Here is a 10,000-nt window from a genome sequence, read left to right on the forward strand (position 1 = left end):
AATATAAACGAGTGGAAAAACTGCACCATCGTTTCTCCTGATGCTGGAGGAGCTAAGAGGTGTGTCCTGTCTCACTCTGTCTGTCTGTCTGTCTGTCGGTCTGTCTGTCTGTCTGTCTCACTCTTTGTATCTTTCTCTCTCTCTCTCTCTCTCTCTCTCTCTCTCTCTCTCTCTCTCTCTCTCTCTCTCTCTCTCTCTGTCTGTCTCACTCTCTGATATTTGTAATTTTATTTGTTTTCTGTACGTCCTGTCTTTCTTGTTATGTCTTATTTACTGAATTTCTCTTTCTTTTTCTATTCAGCTTTCACAATTATTTCTTCCTCCCTCTCTCTCTCTCTCTCTCTCTCTCTCTCTCTCTCTCTCTCTCTCTCTCTCTCTCACTCTCTCATTTCTTTCTCTTGCTTCTTTCCCCTCTTTTGCTCCTTCCCTTTCTCTTTCTTTCTCTCCCTTTGTCTCCTTGTCTCTCCTTTTCTATTTCTCCTCTCTAGGGATAGATAGGGATTATTTAAAAAATGCAGAAGTTCTTGTATTAATCTGAAACTTCTCATGCCAGTGAACATTTTTTTTGGCTAACTCATACTACTTTTCTGTATATGTGCCCCGCCCCTAGAGGGGCGTGTCTTTCTGTACATTAGCAGCTCACTACCAGAAAATCTGGTTGGTGTATAAAGTATTGGCAGTGTGTCTTCACTTCACCTCCACTGCCTGGAGAATTAAGTGGGTGGGGTTTTTCCATTTAAAAGAGGGTGGAGTTTGCTTGACCTCTCAGACACAGATATCAAGAAAATGGCCATGATTTGGATTAGAGCTAAATTACTGTCAGGTTTGTTATTAAAGGGGTGGTGTTTTGTGATGTATCTCAAACGCTATTGGCCGTTGTGTGAATCTGTCAGTCAGACAGGTGAAGTTATGGTGAAGGCCATGTGTGTGCGTTGTAGCTCCGCCCACTGGTCCAGCCCACTGTGGATCTGCTTTTACAGGGTAATGAATATGAAAGTGGACACGAGTGTGTTTTGTTTCCTTTAGGTGTGGAGGGTAAGGGCCTGCAGTGTGTACATGTGCCAGTGTTCCACAGGTTTCTAACAGTCCTAAACAGATTGTGGAGATATCAAGAGTTTGCTAACAGTGTATGGCTTATAGACACTATCTGTTCCCGTTTTTGTTCTGTCCTTCGGCTCCAATTTGAAACGTTAGGAGGTGGAGCTATAGTGGGCGGAGTTATACCGCAAACCCCATTCTAAGGTCATATCAGGGCTTCGCTTCGCAAGCTCTCGGCACCAACTCGACTAGCACGCTAGTGCACGCTTTTCATATTGGTTTAATCTTTATTAACAACTTGTAAATGTGTGCATCGAAGCTGCAGCGTGTTTGAGTTGTGTGTAGTGTGTGTAGAGAGTGTGCATTTTATATATAAAAAATTCAAACAATGTGGCGAAAATTAGCGGCACATGAATATGACGAAATGTGCAGTAGGTGTGTGTGTGTGTGTGTGTGTGTGTGTGCGTGCGTGCGTGCGTGCGTGCGTGCGTGCGTGGGTGCGTGCGTGTGTAGGGTGACCTCTATAGCGGACCGTCTGAACGTGGACTTTGCGCTGATCCATAAGGAGAGGAAGAAGGCGAACGAAGTGGACCGCATGGTTCTGGTTGGAGACGTCAAAGACCGAGTCGCCATCTTAGTGGACGACATGGCAGACACCTGCGGCACAATCTGCTTTGCTGCAGAGAAGTGAGGGCACTTTTTCTAATAGTGTGTGTGAAAGCAAGTTTGTTTGAACATTTTTATATCTTTCTGAGGACCAGACAATATTTTGGTCCTTCAAGTTCACCATTCTCAGATATTTCCATACACACACTAACACACACAAATATATATATATATATGTAGGGGTGACCGATTTTGGTGTTTATTACCGTTATGGATTTTACCGATAGGCTGGAACGTTCTCGCCGATAAACGATTAATCATCCGTATAATGATGGTGAAGCTTCTCAGCTGCTCTAGCTGCTCCAGCTCAGACGCAACCTGGAAAAACTATCAGTACAGTTTCGCAGATAGCTGATAGTTCCAGTAATCAACGATCAGTACTGAATAATCACAAAAACTGATCAACGACTGATATATATGTGGGTATAATCAGATAATTCACGGTTCAGAACTCGCATCTTTAAAAATTTGTGGGTTTGTTTGGAACCTAACTAACAGCAAGTTGCAGATTATCTTAAAATTTGTGGGAATCCGCATGCGGGACCGAATGTTCAGGAACTGTTTTCATTAACAAATTTCATAATAAAAAAAAAAAAAACACTTAATTGTATTAAAGTGACGTAATGTCTAGATGAATTCAGTAAGGTACCATAGGGGCTGCGGAGGTGCGTCCAAAATTCTCAGATTTCTGGAACTTCCTGAGGACCACTGTATATAGTTAGAGAAATGTGTGTGTGTGTGTGTGTGTGTTTGTATTAGGTTAGTCTCTGCTGGTGCAACTAAAGTCTATGGCATTCTGACCCACGGGATCTTCTCTGGACCTGCCATCTCCCGCATAAACAACGCCAACTTCGAGGCCGTGGTAGTGACCAACACTATTCCCCAGGAGGACAAGATCAAACAATGCGACAAGATCCAGGTACTGAATACATACACACTCTATACACACTCCGTACAGATTATGTACACACTCTATTCACATTGTACAGCTCAGAGCAGACCAGCCATAACATCATATTTTCCCATCAAAGACATTATACCACACGGTCACAGAGAAATCACTCAGTATCTTGAGAAAAGCAGGTCTGAGGTCTCCTCTCTCCACTCCTCTGAGAAGCTTCCATGTTTTGGCTGCACCACACAGCAGCCTGGACCAAACAACGTGGGAACAGATAACAGCGCAGAGATAAAGACCCGAGTGCTGCGTTCCCATGCCGATAAGTTGCCAGAATCACACTATCCACAATATGGGTTGTTATTGTAGTTTTGGGACACCTGACTTTTCCACCCATATGTGGTTCTTCCTCAATCTGTTCCCACAAAATAGGAGGCACACAGAAAATTTTCCCTTCACTTGATTTAGGAGACCCAAACCTGTTCCAGAATGATACCCTGGTGCACAAATCCAGCTCCATGAAGATCTGCTTTTCATGGCTTGAGTGGAAGATCTCCTGGTCTCCTCACCTCACCTACATCAGTACCTGACCTTACTAACACACACCCTTGTGGCTAAGTGAATCTGCACAGAAGAGTGGAGCTTATTATAACAGCAAAATGGAGACTTCATGTGGAATCCGATGTTCAAATGGAAGGACATAATCTTATGCTCAAATCTCTTTTTGTCCATACAGTGCATTCTAGCTTCATATTGTAATGTGATGGTATTTAGACTACCACCACCATGCTTCTCTGCAGAGCTGTGACCCCTGTACTGAATCTACAGTTATATACGCAATATTATATTCATAGAACACACTTCTACCAGCCAATCAAATCAGAGTATTTATCACTGCTCTACTGGAACGGCATGTTAATATTGCTAATGATTTGTTTTGTGTGTGTGTGTGTGTGTGTGTGTGTGTGTGTGTGTTTGCTCCGCGCTCTAATACAGGTGATCGACATCTCTATGATCCTGGCTGAAGCGATCAGACGAACCCACAACGGAGAGTCAGTGTCCTACCTGTTCAGCCACGTACCTTTATAACACACACTCGCACACACACACACAGTCATGTACTGTGTCCCTGGATCAGAAACGTGTTTCATCTTTGGGTCAGAAACTTCCCAAAGTAAACATTTGATAGTTTTACATTTCATCCAGCGCTGCCTGAAACCCCTTTCTAGCTGGGCGGAGTCATCCTGAATAGAACACGCCCCCTTAATGCAACTATTTTAATTTTTTTTTTGCCTCAAGTAAACCTGTGTGTGTGTGTGTGTGTGTGTGTGTGTGTGTGTGTATTTGTGTGTGTGTGTGTATTATGGTCGATGTGTAAGTTGTAGGTTTATCGCCAAAGGCTACACGCATCTACGTTGTCTCCCAGGCTCGCATCGCTAATACATACGTGTCTTTACACACTCCAAACATTCACGCAGTCTGGACTGAAATGTATTTTTTGTTTCGTTTCAATCCCGGTTTAATATGAAAGGTGGAGCCTTAATGGGCGGAGTTATGCCACAGCCGAGATTGTGGAACTGACCCAATCTAATAACACTTCGTTTTCAGAAATCTAAATTACGAGAGTTTTTGTAAGGGGTAAAAATGTCTTTAGTTCGCTACCAGCTGGCCTGCATGACGTGGAGAATCACGTGTTGGTCCATTTAATCAGAAATCGTAACTATGGGGAATTTATTTATTTTTTTCAGTTGGGAATTTTCCCGAGCTGCGAGTTTCTGCCTGTCAGAAGATCTGGATGCTAAACTCGTTAGAAGTTTGATCGAGTTAGCCTTGTAGCCTAAGTGCAGAAGTAAAGATTGTGTTTGTGTGTGTGTGTGTGTGTGTGTGTGTGTGTGTGTGTGTGTTTGTGTTTGTGTTTTCTCGTCATGTCTACTTAAGATTTCTTTTTTTCAGGTGTGCATTAGATGATGTAGTTGAAAGCAGGCTCTATATTTGTACAAATGCAGTTCAGATGTTAAATGTTCTTACGCTGCTTGTGTTTATGTTTACACACTACTCGAAGGCGGATCTGTTCGCAAAGTGCCTTTTAAAAGAATGTTATGTATTCACACACACACATACACACACACACACACACACACACACACACACACACACACACACACTTGCATGCTTTTATCTCGTATAAACCGAAACCGCACGTTCCGTTCACCTGCCGTGTTGTTAATGCTGTGGGCGGAGCTTGAGCCAATTGTGCTCCCTGCTCCACCAATCAGATTTCAGATGTAAATGTACCTGAATGTACAATAAATCATCTCCGTTTCCTGATTACTCCTTTCTGTGTGTGTGTGTGTGTGTGTGTGTGTGTGTGAGCATTTTTGTTTTGTAAAAGAAAACATGGGTGTGAACTCACTTTCGCCACAAGGGGGCGATAATATTATTTCAAAGACAAAAAAAGATAACAAAACAGCATCACACACTGTCTGACCAAAAGTATTGGGACATCTGATTTTTCACCCATTTGTGCTTCTTCCTTAAACTTTTACCACAAAGTTTCACAAAGACGTCTTTGGATGCTGTACCATTACATTTTTCTTCACTCGAACTAGGAGACCCAAACCTGTTCCAGCATGACAAGGCTCCATAAAGATCTGCTTTCCATTGGTTGAAGTGGAAGATCTCCTGCTATAGAGCTCCAACCCTGTTGAACATCTTATGGATGGAACCTCCTCACCTTCTCACTTTCATCAGTCCCTGACAGAAGAGTGAAGCTCATTATTAGAGTAAATGGAGTCTAAATGTGGAGTGGGATGTCCAGGAAGAGGAACATAGAAATCTGCTCTCAGGTGTCCACCAACCTTTGGCCATATAGTAATTTGGTAATTTTATATATAATAATTAAATCATTAAATTGTAATTATTGTCATTTTATAAAACTTATAAAAAAGAATTTAATTTGGGGATAGGATATAAATAATAAATATAATCAGTGATGCACACTGCACTATATATTGTTTATTATTTTTATTCTTATTATTGTTTTTGTTGATGATTAAAAACAGTTTATTTGTTTATTCTCAGTGTTTGATGGTTGCATTCCGTCGCTGACCGTCTCGAGCTCTCAGCGTTTATCTCTGCATGTGCATTCTGGGATTTAAACCACTTAAACTTTATTACCCACTTCACTATTTATAGAAACCTGTTTCTATAAATGTGTGTGTGTGTGTGTGTGTGTGAGTGAACAGGAAGGTCTGGTGTGATGAGACGCCACAGTTATAAAGGACACAAAGATAAAGCACAAGTTATTCTATTACCTCTACATACCCTTAGTTACCTCCACTGAGTTTCTCAATGACCTTCTCAACACTTCTCGCTGTCTACAGGCCACAGAGCAGCAGAAAGGCAGGTGGACAGTTAGAGAGGAAGATGGATGGTGAAGAAGAGAGTTAGGAGAGGTAATGAAGTAAATAGCTGAGCCAATAGAAAGTAAGAAGAAAAAGAACTGAACAGGTAAAGGGTAAAACAGATGTGTCACAGCAGCTGTATCTGTAAAGGTGAAGTCCTCAGCATGTTCTTCATGCATCTCCTCGAGCCCAGTCCCAGTGCCGGTGTTGGAGAGGAACAGCGCTCCAGCAGAACGACCTGATAAAAGAGGAGGCGGGGTCAGAAGAAAGAAGGGATGAGTGGTGATATAAGACGGAGCAGAAAGGACGGAGAGAGGAGAGGAATAAACCAGCAGTGCCATGTGAACTCCTGAAAAGGTTTTCCAATCATCTGATTTATAATTCTTCAGGAAATTGTTTATTATTACACTATTACACTGGAATTTCATCAGGAGGTAATAGACGAAGAAAACCCTGTGATGGCGTGATGGAGATGGAGAAGGTAAGGGTGGAGAGAGAAGGTTTATTATTGATTTCTTTGTGTATTTTTATGTATATAATGGGATGTGAAGCAGCACTTTTCTGGCTTTCAGCACCGTTTAACATTTCCAGAAAAAAGAAAGTTTCAGAAAAAAAGGGAGGAGGTCAGAAAATGTGATTTTTGTTTGTGGTGGAAACATTTCACCTTCTTTACTTTTTATTGTGTTTAGATTTTACCTTTGTATTAAAACCATTATAAAAATCAAAATCTTAAAATGAGGAAGTAATAAAAGTGAAACTGGATTTATTTGGATAAATCTGAGCTCGTGGACAATCTGATATAAATGTATACAACTTATACAATAAATATAAGAATAATACAATACATACATTATTTTATATATATATATATATATATACTTTAAAATAAGAAAAACAGTAAAAAGAAAATAATTTTGTTATTTCCAACTTGTGTATAATAATAATAATAATAATAATAATAATAATAATAATAATAATAATAATAATAATAATAATAATAATAATTGTTATTATTATTTGGTTGTTTTGCATGCTGGAGAAATGGTTACAAAATCTACTAATCATAGACATTTTATATTATTTATCCATAATATAATAATAATAATAATAATAATAATAATAATAATTAATATTAATGTTTAAAATATACAATTTATTATAATTAATGTCATTATAAGTACTCTACTAATAAATTGTTTGTATTGTATTGTATTATCAGGGGATGGAGAGAATCAGAGTTCACCTGCACGAGTGCGAGCTGTGGAGAAAGTTTCATGACGTCACCACAGAGATGATCATCACTAAAGCAGGCCGGTGAGGAAAAGCACCATTTTTTCTTTCCTCCATTATATTATATATATTACATATCGCCTCAGTATCTCCAGCCCAGCATTAGAGTCACTCTGTACATGTTTATTTGATTGATTGATTGATTGATTGATTGATTGATTGATTTTTTATTTGAACAGACAAATGTTCCCAAGTTACAAGGTGAAGGTTACTGGTCTGAACCCTAGAGCCAAATACATCCTGCTGATGGACATCGTGTCTGCTGATGAGCACCGCTACAAATACACAGACAACACATGGTAAGAAAAAGATCAGTATTCTGTAATAGTTAATCAAGGGTTTTTTAATGGTTCTTCATGGGTTCTTCAAGAATTCTTAGAACGTTCTTCCAGTATTTTTTTTAAAATATAAGGATAAAGTGTTCTTCAAAGTAGCACCATTAAGGTTTCTCAGATAACAAATGACAAGAAAATGTTTGGTCATAGGGTTCAAGAGTTCCTTTAAATGTTCCTTCAATTGATTGTTTCAAGGTTGAGATTTTATATATAGATACTTTCTTTATATACAGATGCTCTCTCTCTCTCTCTCTCTCTCTCTCTCTCTCTCTCTCTCTCTCTCTCTCTCTCTCTCTCTCTCTTTCTCTCTCTCTCTCTTTCTCTCTCTCTCTCAGGTCAGTGAGTGGGAAAGCAGATCCAGCTATTCCAGGTCGACTGTACATTCATCCAGACTCTCCTGCTCCTGGAGCTCACTGGACCAAACAACTCGTCTCCTTCCAGAAACTCAAACTAACCAACAACCACCTTGACACCTTCGGCCATGTGAGTGCAGACCAGCAGCAGACCAGAAACCATTATGACACCTTCAATACCTGATTTTCTGACTTAATTATGGATGAGGAGATCATTGGATACATGATTGGGTGGATGGATGGAGATTGGTTAATGAGTGGGTGGATGGATGGAGATGAATAATTTGATGGAAGTTTACTGTACAGATATTTGGATCAGCAGGTGTTTGGATGAGTGTTTTATTATATAAATGTATTAATGGATGTATTTGATGGAAGTATTAATGGGAAAATCTGTGTGTGTGTGTGTGTGTGTGTGTGTGTGTGTGTGTGTGTGTGTGTGTGTGTTACAGATCATATTAAACTCCATGCATAAATACCAGCCACGGCTGCACATAGTGAAGGCTGATGAGAAAAACGGTTTTGGCTCCAGCAGCACGGTGTTCTGCACACATTCATTCCCCGAGACAACCTTCATCGCTGTCACGTCTTACCAGAACCACAGGGTGAGAAAACACACACACACACACACACACTTACACACACTCACACACACACACACACACACACTCACACACACACAGATGGGTGGGTGAACAGGTTTAATTGTCTTTATGTTTTATAGATCACTCAGTTGAAGATTGAAAACAATCCATTTGCTAAGGGTTTCCGTGGTCATGAGGACATCGATATGCACCGAATATCCTGTGCACGGAGGTGGGATGAACATTTAAACACACACACACACACACACACACACACACACACACACACACACACACACACACACACACAATAACCTAATTACATTCTAACACACTATACGTCCTGCTTCTTGTCTTCTGTCCCTGAAACTCTTCTGCTGCGCTCTTTATGTCCTTCACTTTATAGCACAGAATTCCCTCTGGTACCAAGAACGCAAGTTCGCCTGAGAGTTGATTCAGCCACGCCCACCACAATTAACCCCACCCTCTTCTCTGAACACACCTTCTCTGAGCCTCCAGGTAAAATCACACTTGACTAGATGTAGTGTCCACTTTTATATTGTTGGTAGATGATCCAGCCATGTTCTTCTCCCACTCACTCAGGAAAATGCACTTGTGCGTCAGAAGACAACTGTTTCACTAAAACAGACTCTCACCTCCTGACCTCCTGCTATCAGACGGAGTTCGGGTCGAGTAACGGTGCCACCTACAGCACAGAATCGGTGCAGCACCAGCCGTGTATGTACACCAACATCCAGTGGGAAACGTACACAGAGTTTCCACCATACTCGATCTTTACTCCCTCTCTGGAAGTGGGCGGGGCTTCGTACTCCACCCCTGAAATTTCTCAGGACATCTACCCACAGTACACCTGTGAATGTGTGCCGATGCATTGCCCCATGTCTGATTACGCGCTGAACGAGGAGCAGGAGCAGGGTCACGGTGTGAGCAGTGGAGTGGCGTGGTAGCTCAGAGAACTCCACCCTCCATGGCATGTGACATGAGAGGAATTTCAGCAGATCAAACAGCTCATAGTGCAACATAACTGACAGGTACAGAGGCCACACCCACTTCTCTAGAACAGACACAGAACCCATGCCACCTTCCCAGTAACTGATGGATCTCCTTTGCTGATGTACCTACAGGTCAAACCTCCTTTTTTAGAACTGACGCGTCCAGAGGTCACGCCTTCTTCATTGTAAATGCCTATAGTACAGTCCATCTTCACTTTTGGCCACACTGACTTCGATAAGATTGACAGCTGTAGAAGCCACACACATTTTACTAAGATTGACAGCTAGAGAGGCCACGCCTTCTTCACTAAGCTTGACATTTAGAGAAGCCACGCCTCCTTCACTACGGCTGGTGGATACCGAGGCCACACCTCCTTCATGAATATTTAAATAACAGAGAGCAGTGAGTCAATGAAATCAGA

General features: G+C 41.1%; 2 protein-coding genes and 1 long non-coding RNA gene across 7 annotated transcripts in view; 2 read left to right on the forward strand and 1 right to left on the reverse strand.

The window, feature by feature from the left end:
- The window catches only part of prps1a (phosphoribosyl pyrophosphate synthetase 1A), a 7,741-nt gene extending 2,811 nt beyond the window's left edge, over window positions 1-4,930 (forward strand). For 2 of the 4 annotated variants that reach the window (XM_083530981.1, XM_083530982.1), the window contains exons 4-7: window positions 1-68; window positions 1,552-1,725; window positions 2,464-2,623; window positions 3,596-4,930. The exon at window positions 1-68 is cut by the window's left edge and continues 66 nt beyond it. In XM_083530981.1, the coding sequence (XP_083387107.1) occupies window positions 1-68; window positions 1,552-1,725; window positions 2,464-2,623; window positions 3,596-3,688 (495 nt within the window). In that variant the 3' untranslated portion in view covers window positions 3,689-4,930. The remainder of the gene's footprint in view (window positions 69-1,551; window positions 1,726-2,463; window positions 2,624-3,595) is intronic. The other 2 variants (XM_083530983.1, XM_083530984.1) reach the window with 1 other exon arrangement.
- The window catches only part of LOC310720448, a 104,132-nt gene that overhangs the window by 57,009 nt on the left and 37,123 nt on the right, over window positions 1-10,000 (reverse strand). The window lies entirely within an intron of this gene.
- Window positions 5,049-10,000, forward strand: part of tbx5b (T-box transcription factor 5b) — a 4,996-nt gene continuing 44 nt past the window's right edge. The window contains exons 1-9 of one of the 2 annotated variants that reach the window (XM_083530968.1): window positions 5,916-6,484; window positions 6,576-6,626; window positions 7,223-7,317; window positions 7,473-7,592; window positions 7,964-8,111; window positions 8,434-8,586; window positions 8,706-8,797; window positions 8,972-9,084; window positions 9,169-10,000. The exon at window positions 9,169-10,000 is cut by the window's right edge and continues 44 nt beyond it. In XM_083530968.1, coding sequence (XP_083387094.1) covers window positions 6,470-6,484; window positions 6,576-6,626; window positions 7,223-7,317; window positions 7,473-7,592; window positions 7,964-8,111; window positions 8,434-8,586; window positions 8,706-8,797; window positions 8,972-9,084; window positions 9,169-9,533 — 1,152 coding nt within the window. In that variant the 5' untranslated portion in view covers window positions 5,916-6,469 and the 3' untranslated portion in view covers window positions 9,534-10,000. Of the gene's footprint in view, window positions 6,485-6,575; window positions 6,627-7,222; window positions 7,318-7,472; window positions 7,593-7,963; window positions 8,112-8,433; window positions 8,587-8,705; window positions 8,798-8,971; window positions 9,085-9,168 lie in introns of both variants that reach the window. The other variant, XM_083530969.1, reaches the window with a different exon arrangement.

The sequence above is a fragment of the Silurus aristotelis genome (genome assembly GCF_946808225.1).
Source record: "Silurus aristotelis genome assembly, chromosome: 26".
In the NCBI taxonomy this organism is placed as follows: Eukaryota; Metazoa; Chordata; class Actinopteri; order Siluriformes; family Siluridae; genus Silurus; species Silurus aristotelis.